We start from the raw sequence: 27,309 nt of genomic DNA on the forward strand, positions 1-27,309 counted from the left end.
AAAAAACTCATATACAGCTGTTCATCAACCTGTGTGCGTGTGGGCTTTTAACAAATTAGTTGCGCCTATTTTTTAGGTTAAAGCTTCCAGGTGAGCTACTTAATTTGTTTTATCTTTATTTTTTTCCTACTTATACACTTTTTTCATCTTTATTAATAGTTTTTTTTATTTTTGCACTTTTTATTATTTTGTTAATTATGTTATTAAAGCATTTAATTTGCTAAGCCATAACCTGCTGAGTTTAATAATAAATTAAAAAAAAATATATACATATAGGTATGTACATATGTATGTATATGGCATTTAGCAGATATAAAAAACGGCAGTGTGTTGAAAATGAGTTATTGAATTTTAATGCAGAAGCTAATTTCAATAAAAATCATGTTGTGAATTAATTTTTTACTTTTTTTTGCAAAAGTTCTTTGGGTCAACGTTTTATGTGATATTTGCAAATGTGGTATACATATGTATATTATTTGTTCAGCTACCAATAACACTTAATATATTATATTCTCATTGGGATATTAAAAACAAAATTTATTACTCTAATGCAACCATGTTGCAAACGTCCGATGGCGTAGTGTCGCAAGTACTTTTTCCCCATCTAGATTTAATCAATTTGTAACCATTCATTACAAGCAATTATTTTGACATTACACTACCAGGCGAATTACTTTTCTTGATGACAAATGTTTTGCAAACAAACTAAATTGTCGGTATATTTAGTAAACTTGTTAGAATAGAAAAAATACATATACATACATATATATATGTATGTATGTGTGTATATTGGTAATAGTAAAGGATCTAATGTGCTAAATTGCTACAAGTTTAATACGAGTATGGAAGTGAAACTCACAAATGTCACGTAATCATAATCATACAAGGTTCATGTTTAAGATTATAAACTGATAAGGAAAACACAATTTATACATATAATTCTTTCTTGCGACAATTTTCGCTGATTTGTAACTGATTGCCTTTTAAAAAATACATATAAATAATGCATAAAAACAAGGAATATCTTGTGCATTTTTCTTCAATAACAAAATTTCAATTATGAATTTAACAGGTTACAAAACAAAATATGGAAAAAAATACTAAATTGATTGAGTAATAATGAGCTCAGATATTTGGCAACGATTTAAAGAAAATTTAAATGATATTTCGAATAAGAATATATATATGTTTTTTTTTTTTCTTTGAGTCTGTATACATATTGTTTAGCACATCCGTCACACAACCGATTTCAAATTCCCCATGAACTAGTATAAAATATTTAATTTTGTTTAAGCTGATTTAAGATGTTTTATTTTAATAGCACAAACATATTATTATTGTTATTTGTAACAACTGCAGCTTTTTAAAAATTGGAAAAAAATATTTTCAAAGCAACATTAAACTAATAATACAGTTTTAATGATTTTTAAATAAAGATAAGAAATAAAAATATTTTGTTAACGAAACGGATTAAGGATTATCCTTTAATGCATACATACATAAGCATAAATGTATGTACATACAACTAACTATCTATTTAATATCAAAATGCAACATTTATGGGGGATTTGCGGAAAAGTGTTTGTAATGGGCGGTTTTTATGGATTCTTTTTAAAAGGCAATTTAAGTTTATTTTAGCTTTCTTTGTAAGTTTTTTGTGTATTTATGTGCTTGCAAAAAATGTTTATTTAAATGAATTATATTCAAATATTGTCTTGTTGTTCAACAACAGAAAAAGGGAAATAAGCCACCGACATGGTGCCATAGTGAGATGTCACGTCACTCGAATAATGTCGTTTTGTTGGATTTTATTAAAGCAAGAGCAAGTTGAATTGATATTAATTTGATTTTAGCTTGCGATTAGATAAATTTTATTTATTTTTTTAGGGGGTATAATACGCCTACTTTTTTAGTAAATAAAGGTGTTTTCTAAAAGTGGTTTATTACCTTGGCGCGTTAAAATTAATTTGGTTTTATTTTTATAAATAAAAATGTAATTATTACGATTTATGTAAAAAAAACTAATATTATTATTTTCGCGATAAGCTCAAAGTTACGAAATTTTTGAAAACCTTTTTGAAAAAATTGCAGACATTTTTTTTAATAAAATGTACAAAGATTAAGATTTTCAAAAATTGGCTAATAGCAATATATAAAATAAAAAACTTAAACGCAAAATAAATTCCCATACAATTTATGACATGTTCAATTTAAAGTTGAAGGTTCTTTTAAATAAAAGCCTTCACTATATTAGAATAAATTGTTCTATTTTTTAACAATTTCTCTACATTTAACTTCTCAGACATGAATATTACAAACATAATAAACAGTTGATGTAATATAACAAGATTAACATAAGAACTCATACAAAAGAGTGATACAGAGATGAATGAATTTATAAATTTTAAATCAGGTGACGAATTGCCACATATGTGATCGTATAAATTTTTAGAGTGTACAATATTTTGAAATATATTTAATTAATTTAATTTTTTGTTATAATTTAAGAAAAAATACTTCCACTAATTGAATTAGTTATTAAGGAATAACAAAGAGAAATAATTGACGTTAAATAACAACATAAACAATAAACAAATCTTGCAAATTCATTTCATTCATTTACATATATTAAACAGCAACCACTACTACTAATTTTAATGTTTGTAGGAATATATTGAGTGGTTTAGAAGCTGTCAAATATCATTTTAAAATGACAGCTAAAGGTTGTCGGGCTACAAGTCCATTAGTAGTTACCGGCAAGATCTTTACAGAATATATATATTAGGATTAAAAAATCTACAAACACACATGAATGTGCGTCTATTGCTCTTGATTTATTTTCTATCTGCCTGTAGTAATAAACGAGTAAGTTTCTTCCTCAAACATTGTTAAAGTCATGATAAATGCATTTTCTTTTTTTAATTTCTTCGTCTTCATCATCATCTTCATCAATGTCTTTCTGTTTGTATTCTTTTGAGGTTTTCATAACTTGCGTTGTAAATTAAGCCCACTATAGAGCGCTACTAATTGGTTTCAATACACTACACCACACAACATTAAACATAAAAAAAAACTGTTTTAAACGTGGTTTATTGAACGATTCAATTCATTAATACATTTTTATTTGTTGTTGTTTATGTTGTGTTTGATTTATTTGTTTGATTGACAGTTTAATAAGCCTTGTTTGACTTTTGATATTATTAAAAACATTTGTAAGCACTTAATAAGTTTTAAGTGGTTATTAATGCAGATTAATTGAACATTGACCAGAGGCGTAGTGATCGTGAAAGAATAAATTACAATTTAAAAAACTTTTTTTTTTACTTATTTATTAGTTGAGAATGTTTATTGAACTAAATTCTATATTTGCTTAGAAATTTAATTTAAAAATATGTAACAGTGCTTTTTATATATGAATTAACTGTTATATGTATAACATTCAGAACTTTTTCATTTATAACAATACCAATACCGAAATAAACCCAAATACCGACAACCCTAAGATATCGTTACCGACATAAGCAAAATCTAAACAGATTTTGGTGATCATCATCGAAAGATATTGTTTCGTTATTTCTACGAAATATTGATCTAACCCCCATAAAAGTTTTCATTAGATTCTATGAAATGTATGTCCGTCTGTTTGTCTGTTGATAACAAACGATCAGTCTACGATTTATATACCCCATATAAGGACCTCTACAGAAAATGAATATAATGCTCATAACTGGATTAGAAACGCTTGCTTAGTTAAAAATATGACATAAACAAGTTTTAAAGAGATTGGTTTCTAATTTACCCTACGCCACAGAAAATTACTTAAGCGCTTATAATTTGCTTAAAAATTCCAATATAGCAACAAAAGTCGATATTAACAGAATCTAAAATATCTCTAACAAATTTTATTAGGATCAATCCATATTTGTCCATACCCCCGTACAAGGTTTAATTTAACGCTCAAAACTGACTAAAGAAAATACGTATAGAAGTAAACTATAGCAGAATTAGAATTACTTGTGTTTATTAAAAAGTAAAAACTACTAATTGAAATTTTTTTTAAATAATATTTAATAACATTTACTTACCGTCATTCATTTGGTGGCGATTTTTTAAACCTAAAATTGCATCAATCGTATGACGAGGTGTGATCGCCTGATTTGTATTGGCATATCTGCGTGAAGTATCCTTAATAGTACCATCTGTATCTGAACAAAATTAGAAAGTTGTAAAATGTAATTTTTCTATATATTTTAAAATTTAATTTAATTAAAAAGTTGTAATAAAATGTAATTTTTCTATATATTTTAAAATTTAATTTATAATAAGAACACATCAATTAAGTTTAAATAAATTAAAAAATAAAAAATATTTTTGTGTAATGTTTAAACACGACAATCCCTTACAAATTAGTATACTATTTAAATTACAATTACATTTTCCATATCCTTTTGCCTCTTTCAGCTTTCGTAATTAACATAATTTTACAAAAAAATTTAGAACGAAAGTAACATTTATTTTGAATCGTTCAGTTTTGTTGGCTGTGGAGTTTGTTGCCCATATGAAGTTGACATTTCTTTTCATTTATTATTTGTTTTATAAGTTTGCTTAACTACTCCTGTAACTAAGACTTAACTTGGCTCGAATCGAAGATTAACAACACCAACTCTAATTTTTCCGATACGACTGACCAGAATACAAATTTGAGTTTTTTTTTATTTCTCCACCATAATAAAAATTGAAAACATTAAGTTAACACGAATGAATATGGTCAACATGCACTTTAAAAAACTGTAACTCGGTACAGTTATCTGACGTCACATATTGGCAAATGCGGCTTGAAACGTAAAACTCTCGAAGGCAGAGCAACAAAGGACTACTCGATTACTCTTAAGCGATAATGACAACGACGCACGACGACCTTCCGCCACCCAGAGCTGAATTACGAATGATTCTTTTCATTTAGTTAATATTTTTATTGTATTAAAATTCATAAATTTTAAGTTTTGTAATTTTTGGATTAAATTATGACATCAAATTTATCTATGTCAAGTGTATTTCAATGCTTTCACACAATTTATGAAAAAGTAGAGTTCATAGAAGTCGTCCTTTTTAACATAATAACGTTTCAGTTTTTGTAATTATTGTTAGTTACATGTTATTTTAATTACATTCCATAAACGTACGAATGTCCTTTTATATGAAAATTACTATATAATTAGTTTTAAATTTGAAATGATTTCACTGTAAAAAATGTCGCAAGTAGTTGGGGGTTTCCTTGTTTCTTCATGTTCATGTTTCGTTAATAAACATTGTTGACAACATGTAAAATAATGCACGTGTTGCTGCAATTGTTGCTCCAAAACCAAAGAAAACGTAGCGTGGAATGTCTAATTTTATTTTTTTGTTGCTGTTGATTCAAATGCGTGTTTACTTGCAATTTCTGTTAATTAAATCAGTTTAAATTTTTTGTCATTTAGTCCGACGTTATTGGTCATGCTTCAATATAGAAAGTATGTACGTATGTTTTACATACATATCTATGTCGGTACTTATAGTCATACATATGTATGTGATCATAGGAGTTAATTTGTTTAATGGAAAGTTTTTTGATCTATTTAAAAACACTGTAATGCAAACTATATAAACAATATTCTATAGCACAATGGAGTAAATAATCTGGAGTCATTAAATTATTATGTAAATAGTTTTCATCTCAAGGATTATTGATAATCGTCGTTTTCTATTTAATTTTACTTATAATATTCGTATAGCTATTAGCAGTCAAATTTATAATTTGTGGAAGGAAGTTAATTTATATTCTTTTAAAATATTGTGTATATGCATACACTTAAGCAAATAAAAAAACAAACAATGAAATTAAGTTTTGTTCGAGCTCCTTAACCAGTGTCTAGGTGGGAATCGAACCCACCATCTCCAGTCTACCAGACTAGAACACTAACCACTAAGCTACCGGAACTCTTAATTTTAAAATGGGTATGTGTCCACTTTCAAGCATTTTGAAACATGTAAATGTTTGTGTGTCTATTTCACACAGATTTTTAATAACATTAAATGAAAAACCTTTTAATATCTCATTTAAAAAACAAGTGGTATGTCTCGTACTAATTGCAATATTAAATGTAAAAGTATTTATACAAAATTGGTTTCTTATGAATTACCTTCTGTCGTCATAGGATTTTTTATTCCATTTTGTGAAAAGTTCGTATCCATTTGCTCAAGATTTTTAAACTTTTCCACAATCATTTGCAAATTTTTGGGATCACGTACATTTTCCAATAAATTTCGAAAGTATTCATATTGTTTTGGTGGTATTTTTGCACTGCCGCCGCTACTGACAACTAATTTTTCAAAAATATGTTGAAAAGTTTGCTTTTGAACATCGGATAAACTGGTTATGGATGTTGCCGTTATGGGCGATGGCGGTGTTGTAGGTGGTGAGGATGATATATTGGTAACACTAGATGATGTACCACTTGTGGTTTGGTTTGGTGGTGGTGTGGTTTTAATGTCCATTTTCGTATGGTCTTTTTTGTTGGCAAAATTTATTAAAAATAATATGGATCTTAACTTTTGATATATCGAGAATTAATTATTATTATATTGTAATTATTAGAATTTTATCTCATTTTGATAATTATTTAAAATCACAGAAAAATCACTTTCGATACAAATAAATAATCATTAATTTCTTAAATTTATATTTATTATTTTTTTACATTTACATTCATTGATTAATATTTTAAATATGAAAGCTTGCAAAGCTTTAATCTATTCTCAATTGATGTTTTAAATTTAAAGTTGTCACTTGAAACTACTTTATTATTTTAATATGAAAATTATTCAACCGCTTAATACTTAATTGAATTGATTTTGTGCTGTTTGATATTTATTTAGCATTAGTTAAAACGCGTTAAATCCGTTTAACTCCAAGCGCCAAAACCGCGTAAAGTACTTTCTGTCTTAAAGCAAAGGTAGCAATAAACATGAAAGCCCAAAAATTCTAGCACAGAAGCCAACACGTAACGTACCTCTAATAAAGAAACGCTTGTTATGTTTGCTACCTTCCATACAAAACAGTATTTGCGGCAGGGGAAATGTTGATACACAAATTCAAATTGGAAACTCGTTTTGGTGGATGTTTGAAGAATGAAAGAGAAGAGGTTGGTTGGTCATGTTGTTGTTGCTGGTGTTTTTTACCTCCATACATACACTCATATTCAACAAGGCGGAGCCACATTTATTTCTTATTTAGCTTAAATGTTGTTGGAAATAAAATATCCTTTGTCATCCAAGAGAGCGAGAGAGTTTGTTTCTAAATCCCTGCATTTGAGGCAAATGTGTTGTTTCCAACACAATGATCTGTGTTGGTATTGTTTGTGGTATATTTGAAGTCTTTTGTATTAACGCGTGCTGATAACTGAGCTAAGCAGCTTTTATCCTGCCGAAAGAAAAAAGAATACACAAATAGAAAACAATGTAGTGTGAAAACCTTTTACATTCTCTTTATTTTAGTCTAGTTTATAGTCTATTGTATGAGAGAGAGTGTTAGGCTTTAATTCTACTTGACTTGAAGTACACATACGAGTGAATTCTTGTACCACTGTATATATTTTCGAAATTTACAAACAAATTAAGCTGATTAAAATGGCTTAGCAAATTGTTATTCTATGTTTTTTTTCGGTAGTCAGGTTTAGTGAGATTTATATTTGCCGCAATTTTTAAAAATTATGCCGCAACGTTATAGGAATTGTATATTAATAATTATGTATTATCAAATAAAATGTTAATAATAACTTGAGAGTAAACAGGCTTTTATACCAATAGTAGTTGTATATTTGTCGAATAAGAGTAAGCAGCTACTATTTCCAATTGATTAATTTAACATTAATTTTATAAGGATGCCGATATTAATACATACATATGAGCTTTTTACGCGGAAGAAGGACCTTTAAAGGGATCAACCGTGAAACAAATTCTTTATATTTTGATAAATTATTATTTCTTGATTCGTTTATTTCAGAATTTATATTAATATAGAATTTATATAGGAACTTGGATCGATTCCAATAACAAATTTTAGAATAATATTACTTAATTACGTTTTAAAACTTTTAAAGAAAATTAATATGATAACACAAATGTTTACCAAATTGTTTTTTTAATTGCAAATTTATATATTTATGTCGCATTCCCCAAGTCTGGTATACATTTGAAACCATATACATATCTTAATATTTTTATAATTAGAAACATTGCGCTTGTGAGAGAAAAATGAAAGAGAGCAGACATTTTTTAGAGCTTCCTTTTTACTCATAAAGGAAAAATCCCTTTTAATAACGATATCTACTAAACAACTATAAATTTTTATGTATAAATAAGTACTTTATGAGTGAGTATATAATCACATACACGTACATATGTAAGTAAATATGTGAACTTAAGTGTGAAGTTAACAAAAGGCACTTAATTTTGTTATTATGCAATAAAACGTTTAACAAGAGTTCAGAAAAATTACGTTCTCTCTCACAAGCGTACAATTTGAATGTAAGTAGATACAGTACGGCTTAGATTTCTTCAACCGTTGTTGCAAATTGCGAAATGTTGCAATTTGACCACTAAAATCCTATACAATTTCATATAATTCCTTAACAAAAACAAGCATTTAAATGATGTTTAAGTAATCAAAGACTGTAATGTCAAAAAATTGGCTGTTGCACAAATAGAGCCTGCACTGTACATTAGGTAGGTATTAACTGTCCTATCACTGCCTTCAAAATAAATATGAAACAAATATTAGAAACAGACAAAGGATTGATTTAAATACAAAAAAAAACTTTTAAACGATGGAAATTTTTTATAATTTTGATAAAAAATTTAAAAGTTTAGCTTATTTATTTTGATACATTTTGTTATTTTGATACAAGGCCTTTATAAAAAACTGTGCAGAGTGTATTCTTTGTAAATTTTTGATTGTATGTACATTAGGATATCCCATGATAATATCCTGATGATAATATTTTACGCAAATAATTGATTTTAAATTTTGATGTATTCAAACTGATGACCTAAGTGTAGCTAATGCTGCACTTCTTAGTCTTAGAATTTATTTAAGGTTTAAGTAAAAAATTACAAATAATTTTATATAATATGTAAGACCACTGAGTGGCGATTTTAATGACGTATCACAATTTAAATTCATGTTCAAAAATATTAAAATTTTGCAATTTTCGGAAATACAAAAGGGCGTAATAACACTGTTTAACATTTTACAGGAGATATAAAGAATCAAATAAAAGTTTTGTCAATCAAAAAGTCGATTTTAAATTGTTTGTTACGCTTTTTCGCATTATAGGTGACTTTAAACAATTTAATTATCAAGACAAATATATTGAAATATACTATTTTATTTTCGGCAGAAACATCTACAACTTTTATTATCTGTGCCACTCTAATGTTCATACAATTTATAACTTTTTTTATGCAATACAAACAATTTCATTGATGTTAAATGGATAATTAAAATATTTTACACTGTTTCGATATATTGATGCTTTAATTTTATTTCACTACTGCACCAAATATATAAAAATATTAATTGTCCTTCACTTTCGCCAGAAAAGTATAAATTACCTTGTTATTTCCACTATATAATTTTGTGGACAGTATATATGGCCAATTTCTATGTATTCCGACTTAGAAGAAATTTGCACCAAGGTTAGTACTATATAGCTGTTAAACAAAATAGTTTATTTAAAAAAAATAGGGGAAAATTAAGTGCCAAATATTTACATTATGGGAATATAAAGATTTTAAAGGAAATTGTGTAAGCTTTCTCTTGAGCACAAAAAGAGACCAATTTGAATAAAAATATTAAAAAATTATTGAAACAATGAAGAATAGCTATCTGAATTTCTTTGGAATTTTTTTTGCTAGAACCAATAGGTGAAAAGTTACACTCATTTGAATAAAACTGTGGATGACCAAATTGCGCAACGTTCACATCCTCTAAGTACTTACCGATAATGCTGACCTACTATCCAATATTACTAAAATTGGTGTAAGTGACCACACTTAAAATATATGTACATTGTACAATGAGGCATTTAGACATTTTCGTATATTTAAAATCAATCATAATAATTGTTGAATTTTGCTTCATTTCCGTTATATCGATGCCATTTTGATGCAAATTCTTTGATTCGAACAGAAAAATTGTTTAATGTTATTTTGAGTTACTGACTATATGTAAACATCTAGTTGCATAGAAATCCTTGCCCTGATAATTATCACTAAAACTACAGTGTAAGTTCAAAAATACAATGTTTCAATCTGCATAGCTATAAACTTCGTTTTTTTTTAAATAATATGTACACAGCATTATAGGACGTAGATTCCATAATAAGCCTTCCGGAAATCCTAGGCACAATTCCTTACTCGTTAACCCATTAATGCCGACGGCGATATGCGTATGGTAGAAATTTGGATAAATTTTCTTGTGTATACAAACTGGTTTTAATAAAAAATATATATCTTGCCTGGTTTTGATTTTAAAAAGAGTTGCATATATGTACGTTACAGTAGACATTATACACGAATTTTTGTACCTTAAGTATTGAAAGTAAAAGTATATATACTAATAAAAAATCTTAACAAACTTAATAAGTTTTTTAGCAAAGACTAACTTATTTGATATATCATACAAAATGTTTTTATATGGAATAAAAAATAATTTAAAAGTACAACATTTTAAGTCGTTGAATTTTGTAATTAATGTAATTTCAATTCATGGATTTAAAAAAATTTGCAGCAACAAATTTTTGGCTCCTCATTCTTCGAAAAATATGAGTTTTTGCAGGTTTACAAAATAGGCACCTAATCAAATCAAAATTACAATCCTATAGGCCAAAATTTCTCAAATTCGATTCCTAATCGTTAACACCATGTTAAGTTAAGCTACCTATTAGAAAAAAAGTAAATTTGCATTCTGCTTATTTCGACTCCAAATTCGAATTAATTTGCGTTACGTATATGTTGTTGGCATTAATGGGTTAATTCCTTTATTTTCAATAGGGGTTCGTTTTTGTTTTATTTAGCAACTGTTGCGGTTTGTTGTTTTATTATTTGATTGAAAAATTAAAACGCAATATATGTATGTACATAAAAACATCTTCTTTTTATTAACATACATCCGCTGATGTTTTTGTTTCAGTTTTATTTTTCTTTTTCGCTTTTGCTTTTTTGTTGTGTTTCCTTTTTATATGTAGCCATATTGGTTTTTCCGGTAAATGTATAGAAAGCTTGAATTTATTTGCGAAAATAGTAAAATTTAAGGAAATATTAATATCTTATTTTCTTTCTAGCAAAACAGGATATTATTTAATAAAAACGGATTTGTATTACTTTGCTGGTACAATATTTATTGATCTTATTTAATATTCTAAAGTACATACATATCTTTTAAATAAAACATCAAAAAATATAAATACATATTTATCGTACTTTAAGACATGTCAAAATTTCAATTAGTATTGAAATTTTATAACTATGTAAAATAAAATAATAAACCCAATAGGGTATTCAATCGATTAATTTAGGCAAATTAGCTGATCGAATAATTCAAAATTGGTAAATTTCAAATAAAAAATAAACCAATTGTTTTGGTATAATTCATAGCTTAATCTTTAAACAGAAAAAACAAATAAATTGATAATAAAATTGATATACAGATGTGTGTATATTCAAATTACGATCACAATAATGTTATTACATATTTCTTTTTATAAAGAACTGTATTTGAAGTAATGTTAACTTTTTATTATATAAAACAAAAATTTCATAAAAATTAGTAAGATTAACAACAAACTAAAAAAAACGTTTTAAAAATTATTAAATTTAAATGCATTTTATTTTATAAAGAATTTTCTTTAGTTTTGGTTGAATAAAATATCTTAATATTTTTATTTTTGCAATTATATTCCTGTATAATGAATTCTTAATGTTATTATAATTTACCGTATTTTTGCGTTATTTTCTTGTATGTTTTTCTTGTATGTTTTTCTTGTATGTTTCTAGTATGTTTCTATAATTAAGAATTATCTTAACACTTGTGATTAATGACTTTAATTACTTTTATAGATCATCAAAATCACGAATGATATACATAAAATGGATAATTAGTGAAAATATTAACAAGATATCAATTCTACATTTTTATACCCTACACCACATTAGTGGGGAGTGTATATTGGGATAGTGCTGATATTTATAACCTTAAAGTATATCAATCGGCTTAGAATAGTTTTTTAAGTAGATTCAGCTATATACGTCCGTCCATGTAAACCTTGTAATCAGGAAATAATTTAATGGCATACGAACTTCTATGGTACCGAAGATGAAGCCTATTGAAATCGGTTCACATCGGTTCATTATTTCAAATAACCCCCATGCAACTGAACATGCCGAATAGGGCTTTAAAGTTCTTAATCATGTTTAATATCTACTAGCCTTGATGACCCTCATGAACTTTATAATTATTTTAATACTGGCAAAAAGTCTGTTGGAATTTTTAATGGCGGTTAATTGGTTAACCGACGGTAGATGACACTTTTAAAACATATTATGAAAAACGTTGGACGCCATGTTGTAATCTTAAAAGTTTCTATGTCACATAAGATTACAGCACAACACCAAATTACGCACATATTTTTTAAATGCTTGATATTAATTTCTTGCTGCCATAAATGTAGTTCTAGCAACAAAGGCTACTAAAAATTAAAAATAATTAATCTTTCAAAGACTCATCATTTTTGTTTAAAGCAACAGTTTGTTACTTGTTATTTCTACATGTTTAAACGGATGATAAAACAAACACAAAATACATACATACAAGATATAATTGAAATATAAACTTTGAGGTTAAACTTATAATGAAATTACCTCGAATCCAAATTCAAACGATAAATAAATTTCCCCTTATTTGAAAATGTAAACGTATGTGTATGAATGTGGTGCATGGATGGGGTGGAGTTTAAAAGAGTTGGTTTAAATTTTTTTCGTGATGTTTAATAAGTGATTGTTAATAGTAGAGAGCATTTTAATGGAAAATTGAGAGAGCAAGAGAGCTTCTGCGTAGAAAAAATCATTTTTTTTATATAATTGTCATTGTATGAATATGGTATGTATGTGAAAAAGGTGAGTGTATTTTGTAATGGGGTTTGAGTTTTGTGATGATTACCACACTTTTTCATTAAAGTTAATGCTCTCTTTACAGCTTTATTGGTTTTTAATGAGTATTTGAGTTGATGAAGAATTTAATTTATGATGTCCCACAGACCCAATCCAATCACAACATGGCATCGTACATTCCATTGATGTGGAGTAAACCCAACTAACATACATGCCCTCGCAGTTCAACTTGACTGAATTTAGTACTACACTACTCCACTCTACTGTTAATATCAGATTGCTACAAGCATAAATGCCACATACGACATGTGAGATACATGGTCAGTCACAACAACCACATTAAGGATGTGTTCAGCTTTTATTCAATTTGAATACGAAAAAAAAAAACAAAGAAAATAAAACCAAAAAATGGGAACATCTTTTTTATTTCGTAATGTATACAAGTACACTTTGCCACACACGATTGTAGTACATGTAACACCTCCTCTGAATGGTCGGTCACCATTTCAGTAGTTTGTTTTATTGTTGTTGTTTATGTAGATGTTTCTGTTATATGTTTCATATAGAATATGCAAAATGCTCGCAGAACTAAATAAATTTTACATTCATACATACTAAGTATTAAGTGTGTTACGTACGTATGAATGGGTGTGTAGATTGCCAAATTGCTTGTTAAATGAAAAGATGTGACAGGGTGTGTGAGGAAAACGACAACATTTTTAAGTTAATATAACAAGCAGCCATTTAACCGAATCATCAACAATATCAATATATTTGTGACCATTTTCATGTTATGTTATTCTTTAAAAGCTGCTCCCCTCTTCTCACCTTGATCCAGCCCCTTTCCAACGGTCACCTCAGGGGACTTAATATTTACTTTTTCCTAGTTGCATTTGCTCATTCAATTCGAATACATATAGGTACATATTTGTATATCAATAAAACACAAAGATACATATGAATATATTCATACATACATATGTATATACCTAGCAGTTCGGTTGGACAGTTTCGAACTACCTATTTGACCTACCATTCGGGGTTACTCCTAGCTACCAAGTGTGCTTGTTCTACGAGGAAGTCAATCCGTAGATTACGAAGAGACAGCAACTAGTTTAAGTTTGTTTTTTAAGTGTACAAGGGGGACACGTAAGACGATCGTCGATCTTCACCTCGTTTACAAAGAGTACATCCGTAAAAGACGAAACATGGCCAATCAGGTGGTTAGACGTAATTGAAAATTACTATCTATTTCGGATGCATTGACTCTTTGTCAAACTGCTGGGTACTTACATACTATATACATTTATGCCAATGTCGACGTTGTCGTCGTGCTTTGATGATTTAATTTTCTGGTCTTCTAATTTAATTTTATTATAGAAATACTCAATAACAAGGATGTGTGGTGTGGTGTAGCATACTATGGTTCGGTATGATGAAGTGTGGCATGTATACGACATGTTTGCCATTTCATCGACTTGGTTGTTTCTCTTTAACAAACATTCTCCTGCTCCTTCCTGCCGTAGTCTTTTTGCAGCACTTTTGTACGAATATAAATATGTATGTATGCAAATTCATTAATGGAAAATGGTGGTATTTAATTGAAAAAGGAAATGTGCCAAGGTGTTTTTATAAATAAAATTGACACAAAAAATGCTACAACATGTAGCATTATTGATGTAACAATGTGTTTATGAAGTTTTACAAGTAGTCTGTCTATTTTTACACCATTTTTCGTTAATGACAAATTACGTGACATATACATACATATCCAGCAAAAATATGGTAATGATACTTACCGAACACCTTACTTTTCAATGTCTACTAACATCTGATTTACTTGTAAGGAGTCTAGTAAAGACTTATAAATAACTAAATATTTTAATGCTTACTTTTCGACTTTGAAAGGCATCGTTTTTATTGTTTATCTCTTCAAGAAAATTTCTATCCAACGTCCAGGCAAATACTAAAGTTAATAAATGAACTTATCTACTTACTTTTCTATGGACAAATCTAATGTGTAATATATTTATGGTTTTATAGGTAAAAAAGTCTTCAATATTATTAGTCACTGAATGTAAAATGTAATATCGTCCATATTTCTGCAAAGCAAAATAATAAATGCAATTTCAAACGTTAAATATAACACCAAAAATAAGAATGTATTTTAGATAATATCGACTAGACTAGTGTAATATTAAATTCGTTTTTTTTTTGAGTATTTTAACATATTTATCATATATTATTGACTTTTTCAAATATATCGATATTTTCGGCGTGTGAGTTATTTTTTAATGTATATGAGAAAACTAAAACCGATATTCCCCTCCTATATATGGTAAGTAAAAATTTAGTTTAACTTCCGAAGAGAAACATATTAAATTTATTTTACTAGGTTTGTATTGAAAATGTACGACATGTATGTAAAAATGTATCTATGTATTTTGGAATTATTTTTTTTTTTATTTTTTGTTTTGTTTTGAAACAAAATATCCAATATGGGTTGTCGTTTGAAAGGGATTTCAAAGCCGCGTCCAATGATGTATCAATTATAAATAACCATCTGCTCATAATTGTCATATTCCAAAATATTTAAAATTGTTAAGTTTTTGACTATTAAAAATTAAATATATGCACAATTTTGCAAAGTTGGTTCAAAAAACTAAACTTGGCTTTTAAGAAATATTTATTAATTTTATTTAAGAAATACTGTAAAATTTAAAAAAATTACTAAAAAGGGACTTTTTTGTAGGCGCAACCATTATAAAACATAACAAAGATTATTTGAAGCTTGGTAGAATATTGAATTTAACATTAAAAATCGTATCCTCCATACGATATTTTCTTGAAAACTGTCCAGCTCACGAATAGACAACACTTAACCGCGAATATTTTGGGGGGTTAACTCAAACACCATTTTTTGTGAGTCGGTCTAATGTATATTTGTACATATATTGTTTATTACATTTGTAACTCTGCAACCATTTTTAAAATTGTTTATAATGAGTTAATTAATTTAATGACGAGCGAATTTTTTTTATTTAATTCATGTCATTTAATACATTATTTACTTACATATATACATAAACACATACAAGTCTATCTATCTCTTTTTTTCTCTATGTTTATTATTTTTTCTCATTAGCATATCATACGTATGTAAATGGATGTATATTTATTTGTGTATCTGTGTACATGTAGATAATTATTTTTTAATTAAAAATCATTTTATGTGTATTTATAAGCGTGTGTGTTTTTTTGTTGTTTGAGACTTAATTAAAATGTAAGTAAATAATCATTTTGATTATTAAAAAAACACTTATTTTTCAACCTTTGTGCATGTGTTTTTTGCGTTTTTCATTTGTTGTGAATAATTATTATAATTAGTAAAATTATTAAATAAAACACATAATTATCAATACAAATGATTAAAACATTTATAAAAAAAATAATTCATAAAAACACTCTCTCATTCACATCGACGTTCAACAGCAAAAAACCAAAATCAATTAAAAACTATTAAGAAATTGTAATTTTAAAACAAACACTGTAGCAGTTAAAGTTGCGTTTTCAAACTCAAACACACACTGTTAAATATATATGTATATGCAATTATTTTATTGGTTTGAGTAGTAACTCCTTTATCAAATTCATTATATTTCTCTCAAAGTGTAACTAAATCAAAATTCAGTGCAAAAGACATTTACTTAATTTCATCATTCGCTCATTTTCTCAATTACTCAATTTAATTTTCTATTCATTCTAATCTTACGAATACACTCATACATAGATATGTACATATGTACACATGTTGGTGTATATGTATAAGATCTCATAGCGAGATACATATACATTCTTCTAGGAACAAACTGTTCTGTATCTGACAAAAAATTTCGAAGAGTTGTTCTTAATCCTGAAAATAAAGAAAGTAACACAATAACAGTGGAACAAACTCAATAAAATTCTTAATAAACTAATCCAATATGTTTCTGCAAAAATTTAGAATTTCTTGAATTTTTAATTTTTCTCGAAAGATAATAGTTTTGTAAACTCCGATAGAACGACGGACGAATGTACCAAAGATATGATAACAGATTAATTCACTGCTAGTCCCAGATGGATGTTACATATTTGTTTTCCTCTTTTTTATTTTCTTTCCCACTATGAATTGTTAGTAGCACGTATGAATATAGTGCAGTTGGCGTCAAGTATAACTATAGTAAACTCATTTACAGTCCTTAGAAACTTACAACGTTTTTGCTCATGTAATAGTGGCTTGCAAAATATTCACAAAAGGCAAAACCTTAATGAAATTTTCTTTTGTACATAAAAATGAATGTTGAAGTGTCTGACGAGTATAGATCTTATATTTACATTTTTACACCTCCGCCATGACGCACAGTGTTTTAATTTAATATATAAACATTTGCCAGGGCAATAATATTGAGTTGTAGTTTTCGCAGTTGAATTAAAATTTATATAAATTGTTAAAATCGGGGAAGAGATATGTCCACTTACTATCTCGAATAGTAGTAGGTAAGAAAGTATAGTTAATAGTTATGATTTGAATTAAGGAATGGAAAATTGATTAGTCATAATGAAATTTAAAGGGATTCTAGTTAATTTTTGTGGACGAATTTTTTAGGGGCAGCGTTAAAATTAGACCTGGTTCACACTGGGAAACTTTTGTTAAAAAACTCTTGATGTTGTGTGTGAGAGAAAGAGATGGTTGATATTTCTTTTTCTTTCCCACACATAGAAAAATCAAAAGTTTCCCAAAAAATGTTTCCTAGTGTGAACCAGGTCATAGCATCTGTCAACACAAAAAAAATATATATATTTTAATCATATATAAAACTTATAGATATATATGTAACATGTAAATATTGACATAATTATGATTACCAAAGCCGATTTTATTGATCTTTCGGTTGTATTGAGGCTAGGTGATATAATAAACAATCGAATTGTCTACATACAAATATATATAATCATATTTAACGGGGAATGCATGTTTATATTTAATACCTACAAATACACATGCACATTTTTCTTAACCACACAAAATTCGTTACAAATTAAGTTATAATTAAACAATTTTAAAATTAATTATAAACAAAACCCAACTAAACACCTAAGTGTACATACATCAAACACACTACTATGCCAATATATGTATATACACATATGTGTATGCATTAAAGATGCCCAAAAATATAGATTTTGTTCAGATACTTTACTATTAAAGGAAATTTATGAAAAGTGTTAATTTGGGTAAAAATGGAGCTTTTAATGTTTTATTTATACCTTGTTGGAAAGGCAAAATGTAATTTGAATTGCATTGTTTTTTAAGTTATTAAAAATAGTCCTACTATAAATTGTACACAGACAAATTTTAGACACTAATAGACGAAGTAAGGCTCCTCTGAAAAAATTCTATATTTTTGGACCCCTCTAATGTACATATGCATAAATAAACATAGATAAAACAAAAGAACCATAGAGTGAGAACATAGTTTAAATTAAATTACTAACACTCGCTAAAAATAATGAAAATTCACTTGTTTATAGAATAAAATAAATTTATATGAAAATTCATATAAATTATATATTAATACACCAGTTAAAAATAATAATTAGTTTTTACGAATGTGCCATAGTCTTAAAAAAGTAATTCTTTTTTCATACTTTGCTCCATTAAAAGTGACTTTCTAGAATGAAACCTATTAAAACTAAAATTTGCTTGTAATTTTCTGAACTTTTTATTTAATGCTTACGACAAGAACATGACTCGTACAACTAAATATGACGCCAAATTACGTATGTGTATGCATGAATTTTGTTCAATTACTACAAGACTGACATAACTACGGTCTTTTTTTCAACTAAGTTCAACAAGAGATGGAGGTGCAAAATCCACAACCGCCCCCTGGTTTTAGATCGGCCATATTTCCCTAAAAATTCATATTAATACTTGTACAAAATTTGGTCCACCTTTCGTCCGTCTGTGTTTCAATTGAAAGCATGATGGTTAACATTTGCCATAAATATTTAATATAAGTAATTTTTTTTGTAATTGAAAATGGACACGGACCACGTTTTTCTCATATCCTCCATACAAGTGGCCCCTAGAAAACAGTTTAAATGCTCATAACAAATTGAAGTAGAGCAATGATATGATAATGATAGTCGATTTAGACAAGTTTTATACACTACACGTTTGTTTAATAGAAATTTTGTGAGGATCAGTCCATAATTGATGCTAACCAACAAATAATACCCCTTCTTAAATGAACATTCCTGGCTTAAAGAACGAGTACAGTTACGGAAATTGACATAAAAGTGTTAAATACGAATCGAAATCTATCGCTCTAACTAACTTTATATAAGACCCCTGGTTTACCTGATAATAGTATATAAATCAGTCAGTCACAATCTGTAGAACTCGGTGCATTAAGGGCCTTATTTGGAAAATCAACCTCATATTCATTTTAATATCTACATATATATGCAACTACAACTTATCATATACTAAGTTGATATCACTGTCATACAATTTTAAGTAATAGGAGTCTTGTAGTAAATGCGTTATGTTATTTATATGTAAGTATTTATATTAGACCGGCTTCTGTTACTTTTTGAAAATATATGTTCATCACCGGACTCATTTGAGAGCTGTGCCGACTTTAAGGAAATATATTTTACATACTTTTAAAACCATTTTGTGTGTAAAATATGGTATAATTGAAAAGGTTTTTTCAAAAGAGTCGGTCTATTTTATATCATATTTATATATTTGTGCTAAATGCTGAACAAATTCTCAGGAGTTATTATGCATGTGTAAGTTAGTGTTTATATGTGAGCAAATTCATTGATTGATTAAAATGATTTTTATTTAATTAAAATTCACATTTTTAACAAATTGTCAATAGCAAAACCATCAAAAAACGAAAATTACAGATGAGATTAGCAATTTTGTTTGTGTACCTTTAAAAATAATTTACATGTTTAATGAGTTTTAAGAGGATAATCAAAAACTACAATAACAAGTAATTGAATTAGATGCGTCAGAAATACGTGTGAATACATTGAGAAATCAAATCTTAGAATTTCCCGCCCTCGTTATAACTTTGATTAAAGTATATATACATACATGCAGAAATTGTTTAATTAGAATTTATAATAAATTTAACCTCGCACCGAGTATATGTCATTATTTATGACATGCTGCGTTTTAACCTGAGGCTTTCAACGTCAACACCTTCACAAATATGTTGCATTTTTCAAATTTCTTGAAAAAAATCAAATTAAATTGCGATTTTGTTACTGCTTTAATATTTCCATCCCTATTAATAAAGGAAGTTTAGTTGTTTTGCGTCTGCTAAAGGACCATTACGAATAAAATCAAAATATTGCAATCAAAAACAAACCTATAATTACATAAGTAAAATGTTACATTTCCACCCATACTTTTACAATTACAAACTTAAACAATAGTTGTTTAGTTTTATGTACATACATACATATGTATCTGTGTAATTGTTTGACAGATGTCGGTCATGTTAATGTTGCACGATTTAGCATTGAAAACTGTAACAGCAGGATATGATTCTTTTCTCTCCCATAGAGTTGTGAGTGTCTCTATGACTAAATGTATGCATTTGTATAGTAGATGTATGTCTGAATGAAAATATCGGAGTAAATTATGTCTAATACAGTTTCCGTTTCCGTTTTGAAGTCAAACTATTTATTTGAGTCTTGTGTTAGAATTACACACAGATATTCAAAGCATAAACAACAAGCTTCTCCCGCTGTGATTAACAATATTTTGGTAGCAAAACACTACTATATGTTTTTGTTACTGTTTTTTTATTGTTATTTGGTAATTTAGCATTAAATTAGCTCCTTATTATGTATGTAAGCGGGAATTTCGTTATTGTCCCTATTAAAATTGAATTAAATGTATAAATATTTTTTCCTCAAACAAAAGGTTTACATAAATATATATGTACATAAATGTAATATTTTTTAAATATCCCCTTTCCTTTTTTTAATTATATTTGTAATAATTGCTTTTAACAACTCTTTCAAAAATTATGTTTAATTAATATCCTGTTTCGACGCTGAAAATGCATTTTCTTATTATTTTTTCATGGTTTTGCTCGTTGTTAAGTTGGAGTTTGTTGTAAAACATGATCTTATATTGTGTTAACAATTATTTCTGCGAAATTGGCAAAGTTATTTACTTTTGAATAACTAATTAGTTTTTGTCATCCGGAAAAACTGAAACATTTTTGTATGTCATTTGTGACTACCGCAAAGTCTAGCATCATCTCCATCATCATTCGACACTCGCCATGATTAGCAGCAGGAAATATTTGGAAGGAAATGTAAACCCTTTTCAATTGTCTACTACAGCATCGAAAAAAAAACAAAATTTCATTATAATATAATTTTATTGCCAAAATTTATATTTAAATGGAAATTTGTATTTTGTTTTTGATAAAATTACAACTTAACAAATTTTTAATATCCTTAAACTTTTGTTATTGGCTTCAGTGGAAAACAATTTGAGATTTTTTTATTTAACATCATAAAGAAAATGTAATAATGACAAAAAAAGGATATGAGTTTCCTTTATTGCAAGGTGTATTGAATGAATGTTATTGATTTTTACATTATTTGTTAACAAATCAGATTTACTTTTCTAAATATTATCATTACGCCAAAGGCTCTTGAACAATGGTTTTATCAAAGCTGATGAGAAATAATATTAAACGATGGTTGATTTAAATATAAAAATTTGTGAAAAAATTATCCTTTAAATGATTTAATTTTATTCGAAATTATTTTGTAGATTTTGCAATGAGAAACTTTATGTTGTTCACTAAAGATAAATTGACTTTTTAGGCAATAACTACCCAGTAAAATATTTTCAAATTTTGGTAATGAGTATTGTATGATATATAGTTATTTCATACATTACTTGGTAATGAGTTCTCGTTATAAATAAAATTAATTGATTTTTTTTGAATGGAATTTGTAGTCAATTGTCTATAGTATATGTCTAATAAGGAATTAGTTAGTGGTTCTAACCGTAGTCGATTTTGGAAGTTTTTTCAAGAAATGACGATATTTACATTTGTGTGAAAACCATTCCAGATAGAATGGTAAAACTATTTTTAATTGGGGCATTAAGTAAGAGAATAGAATAGCAAACATGAAAAATAAATGTAAAACCAGTTTTAAATCCGGAAAAGTCGGGTAAGCAGATTTGTAATCAGTTATTTTTTGGTCATCGTCGAACAAAAATAAGTAGTTATTCACCCAAAAAGTAACTACTTACACTTTTCTCCAATATTACTTGCCTACTTACCGGGTATGTAAAGATTTTGACAGATAATCTGAATATTTCAAGATTGTTCATTACTGTACACAGAGGGGGGAAATATATATACACGCCTGGTTCCAAATCGACACCAAATTGTGTTATTACATCCGTTGTCAAGTTAATACCTACGTACACTATGTACTTACATCAATTCTAAATTTTAGACAATAGATGTGTACTGTATAAAATTTATATTGCGACAACAAATTTTTATTTATTTATTTTTCTCTCTGTGTAGATACAACATTATTATTTTTTCTTTTCTTTATCTTCATATTTATATATAGAATGGAAAACATCCTTTTTCGATTCGAGAAAATGGGAAAAAATACACTAATTTGCTAATTTAACTGATATTTGTAGTAAACACAGCTTGATGTTAAAATTTTCACACATAATTTTACACTTTAAAGTACATTTTCTAAATCTGAATAAAAGCCAATAGATCGTTTACAATAAACTCACTCACGAACTCCCGCAGAGCAAACACCCGCTCTTCAGGACGAAAACATGTATTTCAATAACTAATCCGCTTAAGAGGTTTGCATAAAAAAAATTAAGTCGCAATACTAAAACAAATTAATTTATATAAAACAAGACGATAAGAAAATGGAGAATGTGATAAAATAGAGGGATTAAGTGAACAACAAAAAACACAAAATATGAGATGAAGGTAATATAACAATAATGGCAATGATCGTAAGTTTCTGCTGATATTTAGTGATCAAAAGTACATAGAAACATATGCATGTTGTAAATAAATGTGTTAGTAAGTAACAAGATCCTTATCACCGCATGTGTCCTTTGTGTATCGCAGAGGTTTTCAATATATTTAGTTACTTTTGTTTGTGGTTTTCTCTAAACAGCATTATTTCGTTTGTATTTAGGAGTAGAGTGATCATTAGCGGCTTAAAGGCGTTACTTTGTTTCTTTTCTTTGGTTCTTTTGAGAACAGCATTGTATACAGCAGCATTGAGGTTTTTAAAATAAAATAAAGACAATGATTTCCCTACATAGAAACAAACATATCACTCTAGAGTAATTGGCGGGATAACTCTACAAATAAAACGCCCAGTTATTTTTTAAAACTAATATCAATGTACAAGTATGCTAAGACGAAATGTTTTTTCAGAAGATGTCGTTGTAACATTTATTTTATCAGTAGTAGATTTAATTCCTTTTTAATTTGTTTTTTTTTACATCCCATTCATTTAACAAGGATATTTGTCTGTAGGTTATGAAAAAATTATTAAGATCTCTTTATTATTTTTACGTGTGTAAACGTATTTAAGGTAACGTCCATTACAACAATGTACTGCTTATACATATGTACATTGTAAAAAAACAATCAAAGCGCTAAAATTTTTAACGATTAAGAATTTTGTTAAAAATAAAACTTTTAAAACTACCTTAATTAAACCTTATCTGAACTTTCTACCCGGTCTATACATACGCCTAATTTCATAAGTTTTTCACATACATACATACATACATACATACATACATACATACATACATACATACATACATGAAGTTATACTTATAGCAAAAATGTTTGCTATAAATATAAATACATACATACATGAAGTTATATTTATAACAAAAATTATTTAATATTTTTGTAACATTTGTCAGAAGGCAACACCCATATTGAATCAAAATCATTTTATAATTATAATTATATATAGAAAAAAGTTTATCAAGAAATAACAATCGATGTCAGTTATAACACCCTCATTTTTACTTCAGTGTTAAGGGCGGGAGAGTTTATTCGCTTATGCTAATTTCAATGTCCTGAGGTCAGGTTAAGTTGTTATCACATCATAAATCGGCACCTGAAATGCAAAAAGGCGTAACAACCAGACAAATTAATATCGCCTTTTGGATTGAAAATGGTCCACTGCAAAATAATTGTTAAAAACTTCGATTTTATTGACTAGAAATTTAAAAAGGCATAACAACAAGATAGCAATTTTCACAAGTCAGAAAGTCCTAAAAAGCAACATAATAAGACAATGTTATAAGATCAAGGTTGTACACCTTGGAATCAATTGATTTCATACACAAAATTTTTATTTTTTCTATTTTTGTTGTTGTTCAATACGTATTTGATTACACAACCCTTTTAAAATGTATGATTAATCGAATAGCCAGAAAATAATAGTTACAAAAAATCAAAAATAGCAGTTTTAAAACGAAAAAGTATCAGAAAGTCTCCTTTTATAAATTTTCAATTAATCAAGGTGATGCGTATGTGCGTAATGATTCATATAACAAAATAGTAGGAAAATGTTTCCTCCAGATTTGTATTAACTTAAAAGAACCAAAAAGTCCCACATTACATATGCTCACTATAAATACAAAATTTCTTGTTTCTAGGTTCAATATTATAAAAAATTCAAAAACTTCCTTTTGAAGAAGGGATTAGGTGAAACCCCATAAAAGTACCTTTTATGGGCTTTCACCTAATCCGGCCTCTACCTGCTACTTTTAATGATTCTAGAAAGAAATTTCAAAAAGTACCTTTTGAAGAACGATGAAAAGTGGCCTCCGGTAGGATAGTGGTTAGTGTTCTAGTCTGGTACACCGCAGCTGGTGGGTTCGATTTCCCCCTGAGATACTGGTTAAGTAGCGCACAATAGACCCGATAACATTAGAGTGCTCCAAAAACGTGAAGTTGCGAATTTTGTCCGTCCCTCCTCTAGAATTGTACTCTTGGTTGTGAAACTATATCATACAAAAAATTATGCTGATGAAATAACGATAACACTTGCCGCGAAGGCTCTGAATTTTCCAAATGCATTTAGAAGGGAAAGCAAGTACGATGCCCTACACCAGGTATGAAAAATATGGACCAAGACCGATAAAGTTTTGTGAATATATATATAATATTTATTTGTGCTGAATTTCATCGCGATATTTGTGTTTATAAGTTAATCTTGGACATTCAGGTAATTTTTCGAAGGGGACTTTGTACGGAAGCTAGGGTCAAATGAGGTCCGATATTTATAAAATGTGCCACTTTTTATCGATATATAGTTATATTAAACTTTATAATAAGCTTAAAAACCCATTCCGAGGGGTTTTGTTGTATGGGGGCTACAAAATAATAATTGACCGATTTTATTCATTTTCAATACGCTTCGTCCTTGGGTCAAAAAAAAGGTGTGTGCCAAATTTCATCCAATTATCTTAAAAATTGCGACCTGTACCTTGCGCACAAGGTTTACATGGACAGCCAGCCAGCTGGCGAGACGGACGGACATAACCAAATCGACTCAGAAAACGATTCTAAGCCGATTGGTAAATTTTAAGGTGGGTATAGGACATATATTTTTGTAAGTTACAAACATCAGCACAAACCCAATATACCCACTACAATGGTGTAGGGTATAAATATCGATTTTTTTCAGTTGTTGCTCAAATTTGCGCAATTTAGTAATAAATTTTTAACTTTGTTGTAAAGGAATCGTAAAGTGCACAGAGTAAGCATTTTGGAAAGATATAAAACACAAAAATTACTTGAAAACTTTAAAAATTATAGCAAATTCCCCAGGCCATTAACGTGCCTCGTAGTATATGAATTCGAAATGTGACAAAAAATACTTTTTTATGGATTATTCTAAAAATAAAACAATTTTGTTACTTAAAATATATTTATATTTACTCGGATATTAGTTTTTGTCTTTATAAGATAACTAGCTATACCCAGTATGTTTTGCTACCCTAAAAGCTATGCAAATTAAAAACACTACGATGAAGATTCTAACTATAATAATTTTCCGATATCAGATATAAATTTTTTTACATATTGGGAATGCCAAGCAAATTATTGCAAGTTTCCTAATTAATTTAGATTTTAATGTAACCTTTTGATTTAATTTTAAGGACTCTATCTGTTATATTTTATCAGATATACTGATTTAATAATTTCCTCATATGGAAGTGCGACGCCCACTATAGCCATTCCGCCCCCTTTTTTACAAAAATATTCTTATGGATGTCAAAATTGTCCATACAAAAATGAAGGACTCTAACTCTTTCAGTTTCTGAGATATGCGACTTTTAATACTTATTTTGAATGTGGGCGTGGCACTTTGCCCACATGAAATTTTAAAATAAAAAGTAGCCTATAGCCTATTCCAGAGGAAGACACTGAGAAAATTTCAGGAAAATCTGTCCAGCCATTTAGCAGTCCAATGTTAATATAATAATAATAATAAAGTGCAAACATACATACATTGATTTTTACATATATAGATACTTCTACTGATAAAACAATGCCTCTATGTTTCGAATTTATAAATTTTACTTGTGAAAAATTTGACACATAGTCGTTTAGTTATAAACATTTTCAATGTTAGCGAATCCACAAACCTTACACTTGCTTTAAAAATGAAAAGAAACATATTGGTTGTTGATTCACTAAAACACTTAATTGACGCCAGGTGGCAGATCATTAATATTTATGACTTATTCAGCAACTATATTACAAAGAAAAAAAATTATATGGTCATAGCACAAGTAGTAGACTTAGTAGAATTTAGGTATCCCCTAATAGGGGTAGAAAAATAAGAGCGGGAAAACATGATGATTTTTTATATAAAACTAGCTATACCCAGTGTGCTTCGCTACCCTTATCGTAATGGAATAAAATAAATATCATTATTGTAAATGTATATATCTGCAATATCAAAAATTCCCCTTTTAGA

At 28.0% G+C, this 27,309-nt stretch overlaps 2 protein-coding genes across 4 annotated transcripts in view; both read right to left on the bottom strand.

Annotated features, from left to right (window-relative positions):
• LOC111690370 (retinal homeobox protein Rx) overlaps positions 1 to 15,276 on the bottom strand; it is a 43,078-nt gene extending 27,802 nt beyond the window's left edge. The window contains exons 1-2 of one of the 3 annotated variants that reach the window (XM_046955168.1): positions 15,204 to 15,276; positions 4,086 to 4,205 (exon numbers count right to left, since the gene is read on the bottom strand). In XM_046955168.1, coding sequence (XP_046811124.1) covers positions 4,086 to 4,095 — 10 coding nt within the window. In that variant the 5' untranslated portion in view covers positions 4,096 to 4,205; positions 15,204 to 15,276. Of the gene's footprint in view, positions 1 to 4,085; positions 4,206 to 4,433; positions 5,121 to 6,179; positions 6,659 to 15,203 lie in introns of those variants that run through there. The other 2 variants (XM_023452844.2, XM_046955167.1) reach the window with 2 other exon arrangements.
• LOC111690175 (inositol-pentakisphosphate 2-kinase) overlaps positions 6,812 to 27,309 on the bottom strand; it is a 194,293-nt gene continuing 173,795 nt past the window's right edge. The window contains exon 12 of the mRNA XM_046955172.1: positions 6,812 to 7,459. The gene's annotated coding sequence lies outside the window, so the exon portion shown is untranslated. The remainder of the gene's footprint in view (positions 7,460 to 27,309) is intronic.

This window comes from Lucilia cuprina, chromosome 6, assembly GCF_022045245.1.
Source record: "Lucilia cuprina isolate Lc7/37 chromosome 6, ASM2204524v1, whole genome shotgun sequence".
Lineage (NCBI taxonomy): Eukaryota > Metazoa > Arthropoda > Insecta > Diptera > Calliphoridae > Lucilia > Lucilia cuprina.